General features: G+C 40.8%; 1 protein-coding gene across 1 annotated transcript in view; it reads right to left on the minus strand.

Annotated features, from left to right (window-relative positions):
- The window catches only part of SLC5A8 (solute carrier family 5 member 8), a 29500-nt gene extending 6377 nt beyond the window's left edge, over positions 1–23123 (minus strand). The window contains exons 1-13 of the mRNA XM_030262496.4: positions 22452–23123; positions 20319–20384; positions 16441–16492; positions 15060–15127; positions 14050–14204; positions 12539–12679; positions 8442–8571; positions 6924–7012; positions 5528–5640; positions 4136–4203; positions 3763–3849; positions 2457–2650; positions 1237–1340 (exon numbers count right to left, since the gene is read on the minus strand). Of these exons, the coding sequence (XP_030118356.1) occupies positions 1237–1340; positions 2457–2650; positions 3763–3849; positions 4136–4203; positions 5528–5640; positions 6924–7012; positions 8442–8571; positions 12539–12679; positions 14050–14204; positions 15060–15127; positions 16441–16492; positions 20319–20384; positions 22452–22784 (1600 nt within the window). The 5' untranslated portion in view covers positions 22785–23123. The remainder of the gene's footprint in view (positions 1–1236; positions 1341–2456; positions 2651–3762; positions 3850–4135; positions 4204–5527; positions 5641–6923; positions 7013–8441; positions 8572–12538; positions 12680–14049; positions 14205–15059; positions 15128–16440; positions 16493–20318; positions 20385–22451) is intronic.
- Between the last annotated feature and the right edge of the window lie 433 nt (positions 23124–23556).

The following is a 23556-nucleotide window of genomic DNA, read 5'->3' on the forward strand; positions in this document are numbered from 1 at the left end:
CAGGAAGACTCCTGTCTCCAAACTCACCAGCAATTTTTATAGTGACTTCTTTAAGAACATCCCCAAGATGGGGGGGATGAGCGTTAATGGAATGTCTGGGCATTTTTAAGGCATGGAAGAGTAACTATTCTTGGAAGGAAAACAAAAGAGATGTAGGTGCTCCAGGAGAAGAAGGGCGACATTGTGACTGGGTTAATTATTTTGTGCTTCTGTTCTTGGGCTGAGTATTTCTCATCTAGATTTATTGAGTTTTCTGGTTTTCATGCTTTGTTTCATGGCCTATAGGTAACCTGATCCCTATCTGGTAAAAAGCAAAATTTGAGTTCAAGCATCACTATAGCAATGGGAAGAGCATTGAAAGAGTGCTTGAAAGAAAGTGTGGAGCAAATCTAAAAACTGAGAAGGAAAAGACAATTAGATTATGTACCTTGTGCTTATTAGTTGCAAGGCATAGGGAAGTTAACAGAACTGAGTTTGTCTACTGAGTTTGGAGTTTCATAGTCCTGGAGCCATTGTGGATCAGTCTAAAAATTTGAAATCTAACAGCCTCAAAGATAAGGGCTGTTATATGAATCTGACTAGGGATACTGGGTGAAGCTGTGGAAACAGCTGGTTTTTTGCTGTTTCTGCCATGCATGAGGTGAATGACAAGTGAAGTTTGCATCTGACCTGAATGCAGAAGTAGTGAGGCCATGGGCTGGAACAGAACGCCCTATTCTTACCCATGGCAAGTTGCTTTTTACCTTTGCACAAAAGTACTGGGAAACTGAGAAAGAAGCTAAAATAGCCATGCAGAGGCTCTGCAGCCTTTAGGCATGTTCTTCAGGAATGTGGTGAAAAGCATGCACTCTATGGATGCAGACCACAGCCCTTGAGTGCTCTGAACTCACTCAAAATAAAACTGCTTTCGTCCTCTAGAAGCATGTGTGTATATCCTTGCTCCAAGTTGTTGCCATGTTGCAAAAAGACAGATGTCTTTTTAATTCTTCTTCTTTTTTTGCCCCTTAGGTTTAAAAATATGCTGAGACTTCTTTCTCCTTAGAGATTTGTAGTAAGTTTTGCTGTGAGCAAAGACCAGGAGTGGGATGAAGAAGCGCTGAGGGGAAGAAATTCCATTTAGGATGGTAACCTTTACACAGTGTTTGCAATAGGTTACTGGCACTTCCTGTGGCTCTCAGGACATCTTAGTTTGAAAGAGACCTGAGACACATTCAATCACAGCTCTGAAACTAGTACCTGTTAGGAGGCTGATAATTATTCCCACAACTACTGTGACAAGCGTGCCAAGTGTGCTGAAGTAGAGATAAGACAAGGAATACCAGTTGTCTGCCAGGGCAGGCCTAAAATAAAGCAGAAAAAGGGTTAATTTTCTGTTCCAAAAAACTTGAAAGTGCTTGTTTCCAGACAGTATATAAATACAGAGATACTTTTAAACCAAGCAACCTGGTAATCTTGAGTCACCTCCATACAATCATTTATGCAGTGAAAATTTGTTCCAAAATTTGCAGAACAAGTTCCTTTGTAAGAGACAAGGCTAGCCAGTAGAGTGAGACAATGCATGAGACAGAGCAGGTAAAACAGGACTGTCCTGTCTCTACTATGAATCTAGTGCAGAGCTGAACACTCTAGTGATCCAGATGAAGGGATTAAATTATTTAGCAAAGGTGATGTTATTTAAAGGCAGGGACACAAAAAAAACAAACAAGGAAATCAGCCTCATGTGGCTCTAAAGAGCAGAGAAACTGTCTTGACACCTCATTCTGCTCTCCCTGACTATGTGCTCTGTTGCAACAGGTGCTTCCCGGCAGCCAGGAGCAATGCGAGAGGTGTGGAATATGAAACCGAGGTATCTCTTGATTGTGCAATGCTCTAAGGTGTAAGGATTTGGAAACCCTAGAAATATGGTTTTTCAGCTTCTTTCTGTTCCTGCTGCTCTCTGTATTACCATTCACGTTAAACTTGACTGTGATCATCCAGAGTAAGACATTTGGCAGTTGCAAAGCAGAGGAAATCCCGTATATTGTGCCCATTCTGAACGTGCTGATTAGAACTGTTCTGCACAGACAAGTTGCTGTAGGTAGAGCTGCTAACTGGCATTTTGCCCTTTAACTGCCAATTTATCTAATTCATGTGACAGATTGTGGAAGCTAATCCAATAACTATAAATTATATCTTTGTTTAAAACTGTGGCCCACAGTTAGACATGTCCAAGCTTGTGAACTCAAATACTGAACCGAAGCTTTTCAGATCAATAGAAATATTCACTTTGACTTCTGTTGTGGGATAACTCAAATAAACTACTTCAGTCTGAGAGGAAAAAAAAAAAAAATCAGAGAAAACTGCTGCATCTCAAACAGTGTGGTAGATAAACCAGGGGATTGTTATAGTAACCCAAATACTTGTGCTTCTTTAAAGAAAATACATGCTTTGTTACTGCACTTGATGAACTCATATACCTTTCTGCACCTGGTGTGCTGAAAATTGTTGTTAATGGAATTTCTGTTGATGTTAAATTTCCTGAGGATATATTACAGCCCGCAGTTGAGAGATAGAGTGGCTTGGTTCTCTCTGGAAGTGGAGGATAAATCTGAGATCCAATTCCAACCCAAAGTGAAATAATGAAGCCACTGACAAGACCCACAAATGCCCCCTGCAAAACAAAAAGTGAAACTTGGATTTACATGAAAAGCAAAAGATATTTGAAAGAAACAACACTTAGATGAGTTAGAAATAGTCAAGATAAGCTAAACAGTAGCCTCCATAGCAGAAATGAAATATACAATTGGGAAGTGCTGGGGAGTTTACTTCATTTCCTTTTGGGGAAATATGATGTTTTCTCATAGCTCCTGAGCACAGCTCTTTTTATTTGGCCACTAGGTCTTTACAAAGGATAACTTTGATCTTCATGGTATATGGAAAAATCCTGCTTTATTTGAGGCCCTCTTTGAACAAATACAGAAGCAATTTTTCAATTTTCTCATGTGACTTGTTTTAGCAAAAATTCTCTTCTACACCAGAGGTAGGTGAGGTTGTGGCTGAGAGCTAGTAATTATTTTTATTATTTACTTTAGTACATATATGAAATTTTCAACTGCAAAGAAGTAAAGATCAGTGATTAGTAAACCTGTAAATAGTAATAGTAAGATATTATACTAATATTAATATATTCGTATATTACCATATATATAGTAATATTACTATAATAAATTAGTAAACCCGTAAATAGTAATAGTACAATTACTATTACTAAATAGTAATCCTGCCAGACTAAGCCATGGACCATATTAACAAAATTTGTCAAATCCTTTTTTTGATGGAAAATGTTTTTCATCTGGAAATGATAATTTTACAATATGGAAGCACTCTGAGAATACCTAATTTGGTCTGCAAGTGCCTAGACCCCATTTTCGTGGCCTGACCCCTGACCAGCATTCTCTGAGCCTACTCATTGTTCAGCTATATCTTAAGATGCATTGTCCCTGCTTTTAAAACCGGTTTTAAGAAATCCTTGTCAAAGCCTCATTTTTATTCAGATTATTTTCCCCAATCCAGATGTGTAAATCTGTTCATGGGATGGAAATTCAAGTTCCTATACAGCTCTGTTTTCCTTGGTATAAGGAAGAGAAGGCTGCAAGGGGAAATGTCCTCACAGAAAATACCAAACTTGCTGCCCAACTTCAAATTATTAGTGGGAGAGGGGGAAGGATAAGCCCAAAACTATCAATAAATTTTGGATGAACAGGTCTTTAAACTTCTACTTACAATTCCATTTGCAAAGGAGCAGAGGATTCCCAAGGCAAACAGTCCTAAAAGGGGGCCACCAACCATGCCAAAAATGCTGAGCGCTGCCTGAGGAAGAAAGTCTACTATCAGGTGCTGTGCAAGGAAGGTAAAGTTTCCAAAGTGACAAGAAGAGAAGATGTTCAGAAAGAAATTATGAGACTTTTTAAAGTGGTGGGTACTCAGTTGCCAGGATTTGCTATATGGATGCTTAAAACACAGGCCATGGGCGGTTTCACATCAGTACCCAAGAAAGAATAAAAACTAATCTCATAATGTTATTCAGCAATTATTTTCTTACATAATTTATTCTGGGTCATTCAACATGGGCATGAAAAAGCTGTCTGGCACCTACCTGCAACAAGGCTCCCAGAAGAGATGCCACTGCAGCCATAGCAATGCAGACTCCACCATAAAACAGGCCTGTGTGTGAAAGGAAGAACAATGTATAAATCTGCCAAAATTTGAAAATCACTAATGGAAAAGTTTCTGTCTAACCCAGCATGGCCCAAACATCTCCCAGAGAAAAGTGTTAACATCTGGAGTTTTTCTAAGAGAGTCTGAATTGGCCAAAAAGTCAGGTTTCTGTTTACATTAAGAAGAAATCACGCAAACTTGACAAAATCCTCTTTCTGTGAATTGCTAGAGATTAGCTAATAAATGTCAGTCATATGGATTAGTCATAGTGGCACTTGTTATTATTCATGTTTCTCAGCTAATCTCCTGTGTCATTGTCCTTATTTGAGGGAATGATTTTCACTTCTCAGCCTAAAGTCTAGGAAGCAAAAGAGTAAATGCTGGCAGATCACTGGGAGCTGGCACAGTGAGAGGGAGCATCCCAGGTCACCAGGACATAGTGTCTCTTTCCAGGAGCCGTAACACTGGCTTACTTGTTTTTCCCACCTCTGCCCCAATGAGTTTCACTGCTCTAGCAAGAGGTTAATCGCACTATTCATTGTGATGTGCCAGGCAACTCATGATACCACAAACAACAATTTTGGCATAAGCACAATATTTGTAATGTTTAAAGAAATTCTCTCAGGTGAAAATATTTAATTTTTGTTGCCCTCCCATCAGTCTGCCATGATCCCTGGTATGGGCTCCAACATGACACTGTGTTGGGACAGAAGTATTTTCATTCTTACTACAAACACTTTCCTGGGTTACAGCTACAGCTGGTCACAGGCAGTACAAGTAGCAGACATGACAATTGCACTTCACAGATGTGAACCATCTCCTCAGTCTAGTTCTGATTCTCTTGGAGTTACATTAAGCAGAGGAGCTAAACAGAGTGATGGTCTGAGACTATATCAGAGAAGATGTGAAATTTCTTGCTGTCTAGAATATTTTTGGGACACAAGACTACTGCTTGCACAGCAATTTAAAAAAAAATTGTTACAACACAGCTTCCTTCACTTCTCATTTTTGAGAAGAAATGAAAAGAAAAATAGCAGGAGTTTAAATCATAGATACTTGGCTTTGTAGAACTGTGAATCAATACTGAACACAGATGCAGTGCATCTTTCCTTATCAAAGACCAAACAAGATGGTTTCCTTTTTTTCTTGAAGTCACTCGTCCCCCATTTGTGTAAAACCTACAAAGCTGATCTTGTCTCCCTCAAATGTTGCACCAAAATAGTCCCACTGGTGTGAATTACTTACTCCTGACATGCACTATCATAAGCAAGGTCTGAATCAAACCTTCACTTTGTAAAGCAAAAGCAGAAAAGATGTTTTCCAGACATACTCATCCCCATGGAAATCCATGACAGCTTCTTTTCAGAGAGAGATTTGAAGTAGGGCTTAATGAGATCTTCAACAGTCACAGCAGCCAGAGCATTGATGCTGGAGGACACCGTACTACAGAAGGCAATATTTATACAATTTTTTTATATCTTAAAAACTAAAATTATAGATAACAGGTAGGTTACTGGCAAAGAGAAACTGCCACTGTCTAGAACAGTGCCAGAAAACTAATGTAACTGCTGCACAGGTTTAAATAACTTATTATTCCAGAGAATGCAGCTAACAACTAAGAAAAATTTTTTAAAAGTAATTATCCTTGGTGAAGTCAAGGCACATGCTGCTGAAAAGTTGGGCTGGGCCTGGAGAACTGGATAGAAATATCTATTACATATTGCTAGACTGTAAACACTACTAGTATACATGATACCTTGACAAATTATTGGCCATATATATTTGGGTACGTAAAAGTCCCACATCACTGTTTACTTTTAATGCACTCTCAGAGGAGGATTCAGATAATCTAATTATGGTCACCTAAAAATTAGGCATCTAGTCCAAACCCAAGTACTGTAGGTTCCCTGCGGGATCAGAGAAGCCAGCACTCCTAAGGCACAAACCACGTGATCCTTTGTCTGCATGTACCTTGCTCCTGCAAACCACCAGCTTTTTTTCAGCATGTGAAACTAATATTTTGGCTGTTCCCTCTATTTATGTAGCTACAAGTATTCATAATTTTTAAAAAATTATTTTGGTGTCACATTCATAAGTTTCTTAATTTCTATCTGCTTGCTATTGTTCAGAGCCTTCACTGAGAGTAACAGTGTTTATTAAACATACTCCTTGGGAAAGCTGAACAAAACACTCCCCAGTATGGGATAGAAGGGTATCAATCTGTCTCCTACAGTACAAATATATAGTGATTGTTGTTTCATGGGATTCATTCAAGACAATTGGAAGCCCGAGAAAAGCCAGAGACTTCTGGAAAAGAAGTCTCTAAAGATCAGGTGTAAGGAAAGGCAGACGACTTTGAAGTTATGCAGATTTGAAACTGGAAAATTAAAGATGAGCAATACGAAATTTCTCCAACTGTAGCTATTTGGTGTAACATCCATCCATAATACTCAAAAATTCCTATAGCAGAGAGGCTTTAAAAGCACAGAGAAGGATTTGTTAGTGCTTTACATCATGAGGCTAACTGAACTCCAAACAACTTTAAATCCTACAACCCAAATACTGGAAACTATGGATTTTTAAGCTGCATCATCAAAGAGGTCATAGTGATTTTTTCAAATACTAGAAATTAGCTAGACAAAGAAATAATTACAAAAGTTTTAGTAACTTTAGCTCCAACAAAAAAAGAGGAAAAATAGGTAATAGTTTCCAGACTATTAAATTACCTTAATGTCCCACTGTAGGCACTAGCCACAAAAAGTCCTGGCACTCCTGGATAATCACGCATGATATCCAGCACTAGGTATGGCATTAGCTGAAAAATTCAGATTAAGAAGTATTACCATCTTGCCCTAAGTTTTCATCTTATCATTGTAATGTTCTTTTACAGCCTTCTCACTGACATTCTGTCCAGCTGTTCTAATTTTTAATGCCCTATTTTCTCTATTTATTGATTTTTTTTTACAGGGAAAACCAATCCTAAAATGTCCACTAGAGCTACAGAGAGTCTGTTGAGACCACCCAGCTGGGATGCCGTGCCATCAGGACCTCGGTTTCCAGTGACAATTGTAGAGGAAGCTAGGGCTGGGCAGCAGGTGGTCTGTTCTGTACATCACTCCCTTGAGGGGGCTGGGTACCACCGATGCTTTTTCTGCTGTTGACTCCACAAAAAGGGAGATATAATATAATATAATAAATAATATTATATAAATAAAATAATATAATATAATAAACTCAGATATTGGAACCTGAGATCAATTTCCATATAGGAATCTGCATTTTTTGACATTTTCAAGATCTGAGTCTGGAAAGAGAGAGGAATTTTAAGCTTTTCTTCCTGTGAACATTTTTTTTATTTTCACAGACAAGTTAATATTTTTAGTATCTTTCTTCCAGCTTCTACCAAATGAATTTGACTTACAGAAAAAACTTAATTTCCTTCTAGTTTCTACCTTGGCTCTTATTTTATTCTACTCTTAAAGACCAAGTTGGGCTGCCTCAGGTGTCCCATTATCTGTCCTGTCTTTCCATTGGAGCATTATCCAGAGCCTGTGATTATCTTAGACTTAAACATACAAATAAAACTTATTTCATTTCCTTGGGCCCTAGCTCTCGCCAGTCTATGGGTTGCCAGAACTCTTCTTCCTCAGGTAAGCCTGCTGTTCAAGGTCTATTTAGGGAGAGGTCATCATCAGTGGTGAGGTGGTTTCTCTGCAGCACAGCTGGATTGCCCATCTCTCCTCCGAAGGAGGGAAGGATTCACCATCACTAGCAAAGAGCTGCCTGCTAATAGCCTTCCTCCAGGTGTGTGCTTTGGGCACAAGTATGTTTTGAATCTGAAAAGGATTTTGCTTTTTCAGACCAGAGGAATTTGAGTTGGATGACACAAAGCAGCTCACTGGGACCCACAGTCGCTCACAAAGGTGCTGCTGCTCTTTTCCCCTCACTTCTCTTCGAAGCAGTTTCATGCAATGTTGGCACTCCCGAACCCATTCTGAGTAACAAACCCACACAGTTGCAGAGGTGGGTGGACTGAGAACTCTCCACATTGCAGCTCTCCCTGCTGCCCACCTTACCAAGTGCTGAGGGACTTGCAGCTCCAGGAACTGTAGTCTCAGCCTGACACAGGATTTCATCATTTCACTATTTCCAACCCCCTGACTCTTGAGCTGCCTTTATCTGGTTATTGTGGAGCAGAGGAAAGATACCCTCCCACCACCTTCCCCCGAGATGTGGGGTCGTACCTGGTCAAGTGCCGACACCTGGTTGGCTGTCCATGGGTCACAGTCTTTGTAGATGGAGTAGATGGCCAATCCACACAGTGTGGCACAGGCCAGGATTGCCCAGAGTCCCACCAGGTTGATGTAGAGGGACCTGCACCAAGACACATGGAAACACCATGTTAGAGCTCAACATCACACAAAAGACCCTGCTAGCGCCAAGCAAGGAAGCACCCACGCCTGCACCAAGGAGACCCTCTGGTCAGCAGCTGCCTGCTGGCAAGGGAGTCACCATATGGCTCCCAGCATTTCACCCAGAGTGAGATCACATTTCTAAATGTACAAATGACACTTCTGGTTTTGGTGTCACAGTCTGAGCACTTGTTCCCTGACAATGGAGATGTTGGTAGTGATAGAGCAATCCCACATTTCATCATGTGTACAAGCTGTACATTGCAAGCAGCAGGCCAGAGGATGCTCTTTCCCCCTTGCCACACCCCTTGACAAACTTCAAGCAGATTTGTAAGGCGGGGTGCCCCAGATCCAAGTGTGGGGTACCTTATAGTCAGCACCAGCATTCCTTTGTCTCCGGAGCTGTAGTATCGTGCTTACACAATGCTGGAGTTGCTCTTGTAAAGCTACAAATCTCCCACTTCCTCCTGAGATCGTCTCTGTGGGAAGCAGCAATGAGAAATTGGGGCCTGGGACCTGGTCTAGAGCTGCCTCTGGCTCCCATTTCCAGAGAGCGGGGATTCTCAACAAGCCCTTTAGTAACTAAACAACTTGGAGTCTGGTATCATCCATCGCCTCCCCACATCCTGATGCAAGCTTCAGCTTCAGATAATGGTGAGACCAGACGTGTTTTCATCAGGCAGTAATTCTGCCATTGTCACACAACAGGCAGTTTCTATTGGAAGTGAACAACACATTGTTCTCCTTGCTGAGTGAGGGATTTTGCTATCCATCTAAGTCTCTGGTTTTCTCAAATGTTTCTAAGCTCTTGATGTCTCCTGGGTCACAAATCTCTTGGTATCTCCAAGGTCACAAAGTTCTTCTCGCCTAGAGTGGTCATTTCAAGAAAACATACTCATGGGGAGCAAGGCCTTGAAAAACAGCGTTCCTTTCCAGCAATTGCCTCTTGGTTATCTGTGTATCACTGATAGTGATTTAACTTCCTGACAGATCACATACCCTGGACCTGTGCCAATTGGTAAGACCTCCTCTGGGAGGACATTTGGTTTCTGTGAAAATATCTCCATGCTTGCAGTGCTTCAGGAAGCCTTTTAGTGCTTTTTGTTCCCAAGAAAGTAAGGGGAAACATCCTTTGTATTTCTGTAGAGGACCAGCAGGATGAACAAAGAAGTAGACTTTATAAGCCTTGTCAGACATTGAAATGGACATTTACAGAAAGGCATAATGTAGATTAGCTAATTGAACTATGAGTTTTATGCAATAGAAAAGCTATTGGCAAACAGAATGAAAATTCTTAGAAAAGACCTATATAAATAAAAGCTGATTTTTGTATAGTAGGGAAAACTCTGCATTTTTACCTTGTATTTGCAATTAGGGGGTGGTCAAAACATGCAACCAACAGCACTTTAAATTCCTCTCTAAACTAATTCAGTAAAAATTAAGCAGTCCCTTTCACATAGATGCTTACATATTGATTGGATTTCTTGCATCCACTTAGCAGAAGCCGTTCCTGCACTGACATAATCTATGTTTATATACAACACCCAGAAACTGATTTAGCACAAAATTTAACCAATTAATAAAATCAATCCAACTCTTTTGAACCGATGTAATAGAATAATTAGCCTAGAGCCTGTAGTAAAGATTAGAAAGTCAAGAGAAACACACAGAAGGAAAATAGTTTGTCTTGTTTTTAAGCAATTCTTGTTTATAAACTGCGTCAGTGTTTGAAAGACAGTTTTTTTTTTCCTTCCAATTTACATGCCAGCTCATGGTACACCCTATGATTAAGCAATGGAGAATAATAATTGTAGCACTGTTGGAGGGAGGTGTTTCCATTAATTCTGTGTGAGTAACATAGGGTGGAGTGTGGGTGAAGTAGGCATTTTGACTGAGGAAAGCTTATTTCAATCTGGCTCTAAGAATTTAGCACTGAAATATGCCATCTGATGACCTTGAAAGGAGAAAAAATGTGTTAGTAGCCCATATTTTTCTGACAGTGTAGCTCTTCTGCTCTGAGTGCCTCTTATCATTCAGATGTAAGCATTATGTTCAATTTGCCTAGTCATTGTTCGAAGATGACAGAGTGTGCTCCTACCTACTGGTGTTCCTTGAATGGGCTGAAATCCTTTCCCAACGCCTGAGAAAATTCCTGTCTTGTGCCACTGTTAAAGGCCTTCCCAAAACCTGCAAGCTGGGATCTGTGAAGGAGTACTTTTCTGAGCTCTGATGTGTTACTGTGCTGTCTCTTAAAAAGCCTTACAGTAAATGGCACAGGGGTATAAAACTCTATTACTTTGACCTGATGACATTTTGCACCTCCATGTACAGATTAAATGACAATAAGAGGTATAGGCCAACAACATGACCTGTCAAATGTGTTTGATTACACCTGAATATGAACTAGATAGTCACCACAGAATAGCACCGTCTATAGTTGTGACAAGCTGCAACTATTATGCAAAATGATTTCTCCGTGCAGAGCAAATATCTTGTACAAACAAGGCACAAGCAAGACGCCACAGAATCCAACCACCCATGCCAGTAGGACAGGGCCCTACTGACAAAGGCTCCACAACTATTAATATGAGAGCCTAAATTCCATCCAACCCCCGACAGAACCAGATAGCTTCCAGCTCTGGTGAAAGCTGCTGCAACAGCTCAGAAAACCTACCCTGAGGCTGCCATGGTGTCAGATTCCCTCTGGTCACACTCTGCTTCTGAGACCCTCTGGAGGTGTCTCTGCTCTCAAAGAAGGTAGGGAGGGCGCAAGAGAGGGGCACAGCCTGACTGGCACACAAATGTGGCACAATGTGTGCATCTATTCTCCCATATGCAGTCATTCCACAGGGAGATGTGTGGTGTGCCTCCTGCCTCTGCAGCACTGAGAACCTAGAACCCAGCCATGTGCCACAGACTGCAGAGAAGCAACCTGGTATGCTGGAAATGTGTCAGGGAACCCTGGAGATGTACCTGATAATGAGCATCAGCTCATTCCTGTCTGCAGCACAAATGGCTGAAGAGCAGATTTTCTTTACTGATAAAACCAAAGTATTTCAGTTGTAAATGGTGCATGATTTTGTGGTATTTTGCTAGCTTTATGAAGTGAAAGCCTTCATAAAGCTTCTTCTCTGTATGTCACTGTGCCATAGAATGACTGAATGTACAGGGATTATTTTCATGATTTGTGCTTCTATATTTCTTCTATAAATGAATCATGAGATCACTTAAATCCTGAGCTGTGAACTAATGGAATGGTTCTAAAGACAAAGATAAGATAATAGAGCTAGTAATATACTCCATTCTAGAGTAAAGACTCATCAGAAATGTTTACACTCAAGGAAAACATAAGCCTCTGCCAGTTTCCACAGGTCATTCCTTAAAAAATATGTCATGATTATTATGATCACAAATTGCTCAGCAATTTTATCACTGAATAGATAATTTCTGGATTTCCTCACACCTATATTCATTGTGATGGAAAAATATTCTAGAAATATATTTTATTATAATAGTATAGATATCATTACTATTTTGCATCTTCACTCATGCAAAATCCAAAACAATGATTTAGGTTTTGTAGAGCAGCAATTGAAGATACTGTCTTGATATGACATCAGGGTAAGTACTACAATATTTGGTCTTTAGGTTGCACATAAACTTAATGCAGCTATTTCTATATGAAAATACTGGTGCAGTGAAACATTCAGGCACAAAGTTCAATGTTATAACAATCACATGTAATTCATATACGAGAAATTACTGTGCCAAATTTCTTCTACCTGGTCCACAAAACAGAAGGTAAAAGCTGTTAGCCTTTATAAATGCAATTTATACAGACAAACCCCCACTCATTCCTTTAAAAAAAAAATCTCTCTTATAAAGAGCAGCCACTGTTAAATTCAGACAGTAACTGCAGACAGACTTACAATTTTGCATGGAATCTGCTTTTGCATGCGATGTATCTCTGGACCTGGGACTGGTTAACCCCGTATATACCAGTCCATGTGAAAGTCCCACCTATAACAATCGTCCAGAAGGTGTGCCTTTGTAAAGGATTGGGATCAAAGCTACAGTGAAAGGAAAAAGAGAAGGCAAATTCAGAATATTAAATTCTTCTTAATATGTAAAGACCTTAATGCTTAGAAGAAATAATTTCCCCATGCTTGTTCTAATACAAACTTTCTTAATTTGGCCAGATTTTAAATATTAAGTTACTCTAACTTTATGTGAAGTCATAGAAAGCAAATTTTAAAACTTGGAGCTAACATCCTGAGCCAGTGACACACTCTGAACTGTCCAAAGGTGAAGCTGGAGAGCTTTATTTGCCTATAAACTACAGTCTTATGTAAAGTTGTATGATGCTTATGGTGGTTGTGATGAAATGATGCTGCAGTAAAAAGTGTAATGTCCCTGCTTATCTAGAGGGACATCAGTCTAACACCAGTATAAAGGCGTGTTTACAATCCCAGCCTTTATGGACAGAGCCTCTATAAAACATTTTGCTGGTTTACCTCTAAGTAAACAGCAGATTTTAGGTGGCCATGAACAATTCTTATTTTAAATCAAACTTTAATATAACAATAAATTATATTTATCTTGGTGAATGCTGTAGTATTATTTCACCAATTACATCTTTATTAATTTTATTTTTCCATCTGTGAACTCTGTGACTGGGAGAAGAGCCAAACAGATTGAAATAAATTACTGTTCATAAGAAGAAAAAATTACCCACAGATTAATTACTTACTGAAGAATTTGGTGAAGAATTTTACAGAACAACTTGATTAATATTGTGAACTGATAGACAAAGGACAAATCACAATACTTGTAGTACTAAACTTTCACTAATAGCATTGCGTGAAGGTTCTCAGAAGAGTCTTGCATTCATCAAAGGTACAATAACTTTTTTACTTGAAATGGTCTTTGATTCAATATTGTCAGACTGAATATTCTTGAACTTTTAAAATTATATTTTTAGGCCAAGATTACTTACAATAATGGAGGGCAAAATACTATTAAAACTACTTCTATTTTTTCTTTCAGGGAAAAAACCCTCCATTTTCCAGATTAGGCAAAGATTATTATTTTCCCATTTGTCTTGGTCCAGTCACTGAAATGCCAAATCAGCTGTTTGCAAATTGTAATTATAAATACAAATGTGCTCTCCTATTTACCATTCTCTTTTAGTGGAATCCCAAATTAATCCTTAAAATACCTACTTGACAAACTAAAAAGTTTTTTCTCTTTCCAGGATTTTGCATGGAGTAAAACATAAAAAATGTCCCTCAAACTAGGTAAGCTTATTTAAAAATATACAGAAACTGGGGTCACAACTTCTGCCATCCTCCTCCTACAGTAGCAGTTTAATTTCACAGTTAGTCACATGAGCTCTATTTGTAGGAATAGAGGGGCACATCCTCTGCAAGTACAAACTCACTCCCAGAAGTTTAATCTTCCTCCATGGTAGGAATCATTTACAATGCGTCCAATTCCCTCCTGAACCACCACAGCTCGTATAATCACAGATGAAAATCCAGCAACCATGATTCCAACCTGGAAAACGTCTGTCCACACCACTGCCTTCAGACCACCCTGCAAGAGGAAGAGCATGTACCAGATAGAACAAGGCAGCAACACTCCCACTTTGCACTCACATTCAACTAACAGAAACATTACTATCTGTATTATGCATTATAGAGGAATTTCATCTTCACCTTTAATGGAACTAATTCTGAGTGATGTCTTTAGGAATTCTGTTCTGGAAGCTATTCAGGACATCCTGGCCCTTTTTTGAAGTGCAGGGAAATTTACTTTGGCCATGCACATAGTTTAATCCAGTATTTCCTTCACCACATAACCTGATTCAGAAGTTTGTATCAAAAGATAGATTTTCAGAAAGTGCTTATTTTATATAAGTAAGTACCACTAGCTCCAGAAGGTATACCAGTCATCTGAATAAAAATAAACATTATTTAATCCACCATATGTAAATAAATTTGTCACTGACATTCCATTTCATCATTTCATCTAGACACTTGGTCAATTAACACTAAATTAAAGACCAATCTGCTCATGTGGCATGCTGTTTTCAGTGGCTCTATTCAATAACACACAAGACTCTTACAGTTGCGGTGTTTGACAGATTGCACAGCAAAACCCGACTAGATCACAAGAAGAATCACAGGAGAATTTGTAGAAAGGGAAATCTACCTTTTTTGCTATTCTTCCAGAAACAACAGAAGTTTGAATGTATCATAACAGAAAAGATTTCAGTTGCATAGAGGCTGCCTATGCATTCAGAGAGGTCCCTGAATAAATATGGTCTTGTGGCTACACCTGTAAAATGTAATTCCACGGAGTAACCTGATTATTAATCTTCTATTTAATAAATTCCATTTTTGATATGAGCGGTGAAAGGAACCGTTCTTAACTGAAGGGCCCACATACCAGTGTGCAGTAGAATGTGCAGACCACGCCAGTCGCCACCACTGCGCCCCATAAGTCGAAGCCAGTGACTGAAAGAGAAGGAAATAGCATCAGTATGAATGAGGCACTGGGGACAAAACACTGGGGACAATTATTGGAAAAAGCTAGAAATAAATTAAATGCAAAAGTAGGAGGTATAAATGGCAATGGAAAGATTAGTGTGTCTAAAGCATGGGATTCACCCCAACTAGTTCTAAAACTGAAACAGTTGTTACAGATTTGGATACTGCTAAAAAGTTGAGATTTATTTCAGGATCAAGGAAGCTATTGCCTTTAATGTGAACACTTCCAAACAACACGTCCAATATGGTCCAGCTCAGGAAGGTTTTAGAATAGACGTCCTTCCTTGAAACACCTGTCCAGTTGCTACCAAGCCCTTAGGCAGGGATTTAAGCAAGTAAACAGCTTGGGGGTTCTCCACAGAGATAAAATTGTTCAAGCATTGTCTGGAAGAAATGCGTCAGAGTAAAAGCCTTTATTCTATTCTTCTCTTAAGGATTACATGTTCCTGCTATACAACACTGTGCTGTGGCTGACATACAGGCTGTCACTGCCCCAGCTTGGCATGCTCACCTGCTGCCAGGCAGGGCATCAGGGGCTCCCTGACAGAGAGCTCAGACTAATGAGAAACATTTAATAAGCAGAACAACTGTGACTTGATCCTAGCCAAAATGATTCATTTTTTATTTGCATTTTGTAATTCCCTTTTCTTGCCAAATTAACAAAATTAATGGTGTCAGATTAAAGTTTAATTTGGCTCCATAGATAAGCTTTTGCCCTTTTAGAAATTAATGTGGCTCATTTTCAAATCAAAGAGTCATTGTGAAGTAGAAAATGGAAATATTTAACTTCATAAATATCACAATAAACATCTTAAGTTAACAATCTCTTTGTTGTTGATTTGGTTTTCATGCTAAAAGGACAGACCCCAAGAAACAGTGCCAGGCAACCCAAAATCATATTTACAGAACTTTTGCTTTGCTCTCGTCTTGAAGAATAGCACTTAACCAGAGGAATTAAATTTGTCTTTAGTGCCTGCATTGCCTTAAAATTTACTTAAGCCTTCTCAACTTTTCTGAATAAGCCGTTATCTACAGGTATTGCATCAGAGGTAGAGTAAATGAGAGCCAGTATTCCCATAAATCTCTTCTGTAATTCCTTACAGGCAGGGATTAAGGGACTAGGATCACAGAGTTCCCACTAAAAGACTTCACAGTTAAGCCCTGAGCTTGACTATGACTATTTTTAGCAGTTGCATTACCAAAAAAAAACCCACCATACCAACATTATATGTAGAAAAAATTATACCAGTAGAGGAACAATTACAGTATACTCATTTTACCTTGATTTAGTGCTAAAGCTGGAGCATAAATGACAATACCAGTGTATAAAGTCTAAAGCAGGGGAAAAAAAAAGAAAGACCAAAATAAATATAAATTCTTGGACTGGTGATAACTTTCTAAGATTATTTATTTTCAAGCATCTATGTAGTCTGTATTTCCTAAATTCATAACTGTTGACAAATAATTCCAATTAGAAGACAAATGTCTGAGGCTGTTAAACTATACAGTCTCACAGACGAATGTTCTTAAAACAAATACCAGGGATTTTTAAATATAAGATCCATCTTTATCTTCTCCTGGCTTTTATAATTAACTTATTCTATTCCTTTAAAACTGCAAAGGAAACAAGAACAAAAGGAAGTTAATGAGGTTTACACATGGTTTGTCAAGGAATCTATTATCATTTTCTCAGTCTCAAGATCAATATGCCTTTCATTACACAGCTAGAATTCATGTAAGTAAGAACACAAAATATGACATCAGTTAGTCATTATGGATAGCGTTACAAGGAATGTAGCCTTCAGCCTGTAAAACAAAGCCATACATTATTATATTTTCAACCACAATAAAGATACAGACAAATCAAGGAGCTACCATCTATCTTTGTGGGCACAATGGGAGTCATACACTGATATCCTCCATTTCTTTGTGTATGGTTTTAAATCCTCTTTGCTTTTTTAACACTGTTATTACTGCCACAAGTTCAGCTGTGACATGGGTCAGGAGAATACAGCTTCCAACTTGCTGATAACTTCTATGAAGGTCAGTGATCTCGATTCAAAGCATCTGGATCACCAATAGGTCATGAGAAGTGCATCAGCTTTCCATGGCTCGACTCTTCTGACTTTCTGATTTACAGGGATGAGATTTGGGTATGGAAAAACAGCAGAATCAGATGTCATCCAGGACTCAGCTAGCTTCTGTCCTTCCCGCAAGTGTCCACCCTAGGCACAGATGGCAAACCAGAGCAGGATTGCTAACCACTGGATTACCTGCCATGGCTTTTGAGCAGATCAAAGTCAGTCCCTGAGGTGGAGCTTTACCACATGGCCAGTGGCTATGTTGGGACAAGGCCAAGTGGTAACGGGAGTGAGCAGCTCTCTAGCTGTATGAAACTAGTGTGGAGAAGCTGCTTCACCCAGCCTAACCTAATTGCTGCTGCTACACACCTGCTAGAAGCACATGCCAGAAAGGATAGGGGGGCAATTGGGGAAATAGTTATTCCTACCTCTGTGCTACAGCCTGCCACTGTGTGTACATGCTTGTTTCTCTCAGTGCCATAAGTCCTCTCTAGATTTTCATATATGGCTTGAATGACAAGAAAGCTGCCAATCCTGATTAGTTCCTGGTGAATATCTCCTGAAACTACCTATACCATGTCCCAGCCAACTCCTGACACTATCTGGCCCAGTCAATGTCTGACTTGGTGTCCATACAGTGACTGTCAGCATGTGCTGCTGAAACAGAATCATAGAATCAGGGAATGGTCCTTTAAAGAACATCTAGTCCAATGCCCTTGCCATGGACAGGCACACCTTCCACTAGATCAAATTGCTCAGAGCCCCATCCAGCCTGACTTTGAACACTTCCAGGGCTGGGCCATTGCATTTCTTCTCCAGACTACCTGGTCTAGTATCCCACTATCCTTGTTGCAAATAAATTATTCTTTTTATCCACTCAAAATCTACCTTCTTTCAGTTAAAAACTATTATCACTACAGGCGTTGGTAAAAAGCTTCTCTCCACCTCTATCATAAGCTCCCTTTGAAAGGCTGCAATAAGGTCTCTCCACAGCCTTCTCTTCTTCAAGTTTAACAATTAATCCCATCTTTCTCAGCCTTTCTTCATAGGAGAGGTGTTCCACCCCAAGACCATTTTTGTGGTCATCCTCTGGACCCTCTCCAAGAGGCAGATGCAGTACTTCAGGTGGGGTTGCACAAGAGAGGAGTAGACAGGGAGAATTGCCTCCCTTAACCTGCTGCCCACACTTCTTTTGGTGAAGGACAGAATTGGCTTTCTGGGCTGTGACCAGACTTTCTGGCTCGGTCAAATTTTTCATCCACCAGTATCTCCAAGTTCTCCTCTGCAAGGCTGCTCCCAGTCAGTTCATCCTTCAGTCTATACTGATATTTGTGATTGCCCTAATCAATGTCCAGGAACTTGCACACAGGTTTGTTGTACTTTAGTGGGCCACTCCTCAAGTTTGTCAAAGTCCCTTTGGATGTTGTCCTTTCCCTTTAGCAAATCAGCTGCACCACTGAGGATGGTGGCATCCACAAACTTGCTGAGGGTGAACTCATTCTCACTACCTATGTCATTCCTTAAGGTATTGAATAGTATTGGTTCCAGTACATACAGCACTCATTACTGGTTTCCATCAGAATATTTAGCTGTTGACTGCAGTGTTTCGGATGCAATCATCAAATTAATTCTTTTTCCTTCTAATAGTCCATCAGTCAAACTCGTACCTCTTAGAGCCTTTTAATTAAAGGGATTTAGCATGAGAACTTGTGACTTTCTCATTCACAGCGAGTAAGTGCCAGAAGCCTTGAATCATCAGAAATTAAAATTTGTCACAACTATGATCACATTTTTGTGTCAACTTAAATAGGACTGATAGAATCTTTCTGCTTCTTCAGTAGGTTTTTTTTTTTTGTTGTTGTTGTTGCACTATTATAAATCTTTTTCTTTACCTTATTTTAAGTATTAATATTCACAGAAGAGTTAAAATTGCACCATTAAAATCCTAGGAGGTTTTCTTTCCTCACTAGTATTTAATTTATTCAGGTTAAATAGTAAATGCTTGGAAGAGAAAGCCACATATAGATCTTTGGTAATTTTTTTTGAGCATGTATTTAAGTTACATAGAATTATTTTTCTCATTTTTGAGGCAAAGATTATGCTTAGCTCTTCCAACTTATGCAACTGTGATGTCTTCATAGTGCTGGTGAAACAGTGTCAGATTTCAAACATGCCAGCACTCTACTTATTCCATGAGCTTGTGTAAAAACCAGCTAAGCAGCACTGCTCAAATCAGTAATGAGCAGTGCATTGGGAGCTATCTTACTGGTGCAAGTGTGATTGCCCTGTGACTTCTGATGTGCCTTAAAAAATACAAAAATGGACAAAAATAAGCATGTACCTTAAAAAGCTTTCTGATTGCATAGTCATTCTTACTTTGAATTACCCAAAAGGCCACTTCAAAACTGTGAAAAGCACACATTTTTCTTCTGGTGCTTTTGACATATGCTTACCGACATTTAGAAGGTTTGGTCACCTACTGACTCTTTGAAAGGGCCAGATACAGAAAACTGTACCAACAATAATTTAAGAGATTGCTTTAGCTTAACATTCCACAGGGCAGTAATCTTCCAATTCTCAGTTTGCAGACACCTAAGGTTTTTTCAGTGGTGGTGCAAACCCTTGTGCAGTAAGTAAATGACAGCTCCTGACAGCCTTTTTTGTCACTTCTCATTGACCCTTGAGAATTAGTCAGACTCCAAGAATACACAGAGCAGAGGATGAAAATTGCCACTGTAGATAATTGGCACGTTTGCATTTTGAGCTCATTGTGGGTTTCTCCAGCAGGCAAGCGAATGGCTGCTCTTCACACTGCTATCCTGTAGTGAAGGCACGGTGCTGATGTCAAGTGACTGCTCTGGGTATTCAGCAGTGCCCACAGAGACCCAGGAGGCAGGTAGCCCAGCACCTGCTCCCTACCTCATTGCTGTGCAGCAGAAAGAGCTGTGTTTCTCCTGCTCCCAGACACCCAGGCACTGTGTAACCTCATCAGCTGATCAGAGAAAACAGCCAGTTACACCCAACCAAATAATTCTGGTGGCCCCAAGGACCGCAGAACAGCTTTGAAGTTTACTTGCCGTTTGTATTATGAAAAGGACCGTTCCACAGAGGCGCAGATATTTATTAAATCGGAGTTCTAAATACTGCAAAAAAGAAGAAAAACCAAATGCTTATATTGAAATTGATGGGACTAGAATGAAGTGATAAGCAATACAGAAAGAGCAGAGTGTAGTTTTTACATTTTTGTGTATGGCCAAAACTCCTGGAGTTCCCTTGTTTGATATATTTTTCAACTTGGTTTTCTTTACAGACTTCACCAGTGGGTAATAACACACAAACAAGGAAGCAGACATAAGCTAGTCACTATTCAAAGGTGTCTACAGAAAAGACTAGAACATATTATCACAGAATCACTAAATATGCTGAGCTGAAAGGAACAAAGATACACAAGAATTATCAAGTCCAACTCTTGACTCTGCATAGGGAAACCTAAGAGTTGACAATGACATAGCAGCCAAAAAATTTTGGCTGTTTTGTGAAATCAGGGAGAAAAAGAGAATATTGTGACTGTTCCTACATCTTAGTCAGTGTGGAAACTCTAGCATTATGTGTGTCCATCTGAACTGCTGCAAGAGAGGGCAAAAGATTTTCAGTGGTCAGCACCTTCTTCCCATGTTAACCTCATCTTCTGCACTGCCCAAGGCAGCCTGCCATATTCTAGAGATGTCAAAGTTTAGCCTTTTGTGAAATAGGAACCCTCACTTTTCTATCAAGCTTGGAACAGCACAACCTCTAAATTATTCTGTCACGCTGTAGAGCAGATTTCTTACCACCGTCTGTCCTAAAAACCCTCTTGGTATGTGGTTGTACAAAAGAAATCTCATTTGCCTGATGAATATGTTCAATCAACACAGATAAACACTGAAGCATCTCAAAGGGCTCACTCATGAACCGAGTGTTTAAAATGTGATCTGTGAGCATGTCCATACAAGGAAGCAGTCTTGAACACCTGGACAGACAGAAAAGGTTGTTAAAAATCTGAACTCTGCCCAGAAACAGAAGATGTATATTTTATAGGTGCATTACTGATTCAACACCGAGATAATCAGTGACTTTCCACTTATGATCATAAACCTCTATTTAAAAGAACCCTATTTAAGTATCATCATGATAGTCCAAAGATTAGTAGATTAAAATACACTGGAAGACACCAGAGATTTCTGTTGGTGAATTCTTATCTAAATTCACTAACAGAAATCTTGTTTTCAGCCTCCAGTGCTGCAATGCACTGTGTAATAAAATGCTAAAGACCAAAGTAGCCACTCACGGACTTTCACCTGCACTGATGCTCCTTTCCCAAAGTCCTCTGCGAAATGAGCAGTTTGCTTCCAAATCTGCAGCTAGGAACTATCTCCATGCAGGAAGATAAACGGGCTGCATGGACATTTTGAATCAGAAGAAAGAGCTGACCAGATGCTTCCCCATCCCAAAACTGTCAGACTCGACCTGTGATTATCCCACTACCCCAGCTGTGTCTGTGCTGATGGTTATAGCTTTAACTTACATGCTGTGCTGAAAACCAGCTCAGCCTTATTTTGGTGGAAGTACGAAAACTTTCACAGACACTGAGCATTTGCTGACCTCCTTGTATAATCATGAGAGAGAAGACATTCAGCAGTATAAACAGCCTCAGGAGACAAGAGATCTCTTCAAAATCTCTAGGAACAACACAAATACGTACTCTGCCAAAGAGTGACTTTTGTGGTTGCACCTAAGCTTAGAAACCAATATGGAGGGAGCATAATGTGATGTGATAACTCTGGTTCCTATAGTAGATGATTTTGTGCTCTGGTTTGGCTAGATTAATTACAAATGATTAATGACATGTCACCATCCAAGGTGCATTAGGATTATTCCACCTACTGAACTGAGTATCTAGCATGAGGAAATAAATCTGGTATGACACATAGCTCCTGAGCTAAGGCAGCAGGGTTGAGCATCGCCTGCCTGCAGAGACAGTGTGGGCAGACTTGGGGACAGCGAGGGCTGCAGCCTACTCTCAGGAGTGTGGTGACATAGAACAGGCCAGAGTGCAGGGAATTTGGGGGAAGAGAAGGTGGAGGGCAGACATATAGATGGTAGGCATGAGAAGCCCCCCCCACCCCCAGCTCCCTAAAAGCTGGGGAGGGATTCTTTCCACTCTACTTTACCTCATAGGTGCTGGTAATGCCCAGCTTGTAGAAGACAGGCAGGAAGATCTCAGCACTGCACAGCACCACCAGGCCGTAGGTGATGGCAAAGATGCAGAAGATGGCACCATAGCGATAGATCTCAGCAGGGGTGCCCAGCACAGTGACGGCTGACATGAAGCTGGCGGTGAGGGAGAGTGCAACCGGGAGGGCATTCATGCTTCGGCCTGCCATGAGGAAGTCCTTTGATGTCTTCTGCCCACCTCCCACGAAGGCGTAGTAGATGCCAATGATGGCTGAGATGAGCAGCATAGCCGCAAAGACCACATAGTCCCACACGGTGAAGCGCCCCATTCTACCCGAGGAACTCACTCTTGGAACCAAGGATCTTCCTCAAAATCAGAGGGGCTGCTGATGCCTCCGCTGTCACGGAATGGCATAAGCAGGAGGAAGCAGATGGGAACGGGCCCCGGGAGGTGCCCCCCGCCGAAGCCGGGGCAGGTGCGGTGCGGTGACACCAGCGGGACAGAAGCAGAAAGGTGCGGTGCGGTGTCCGCGGCTGGGACAGATGCGGTGCGGTGCCCGCCGCCGGGACAGATGCGGTGCGGTGTCCGCCGCCGGGACAGGTGCGCTGCGGAGCGGCCCGCGCAGGTCCCCGCGCGGTCCCAGGGGCGGACGGGCTGCGCCGGGAGCCGCTGTGCGAGTGCCGCAGCCGGGACGGCGGGCGGGCCTTATACGGCCCCGGTGCCCGCTCCTCCCCGCGGCGCTGAGCGCCCCCGCGGAGCGAGCAGGGGCGGCGATCCCGGGCCGGGGCAGCCCGCCCCGCTGCCCCGCGCCTCCGGGCTGCGGGACTGCGCCACGGCACAGCCCCGCCTGAGCGCTGGTACACCGCAAACCTGGGTCGCGGTCCGGAGCTTTTGGAGGGAAGACATTCCACATGACAGTTTCCCAAGATGGGCAACCTATCCTCGCTCATAAACATATTCCACCATCTCCCCAAAGGGCTGAAGTGAAAATACCTTTTAATATATACATTTCCATGAGTTGTGCAATCTGGAAGGAAACTCACGGAATTAGATTTACCCAGACGAGTTGCTGAACACTGCAGTTGTGCAACAGGGAAACC

The sequence above is a fragment of the Taeniopygia guttata genome, chromosome 1A (genome assembly GCF_048771995.1).
Source record: "Taeniopygia guttata chromosome 1A, bTaeGut7.mat, whole genome shotgun sequence".
Lineage (NCBI taxonomy): Eukaryota > Metazoa > Chordata > Aves > Passeriformes > Estrildidae > Taeniopygia > Taeniopygia guttata.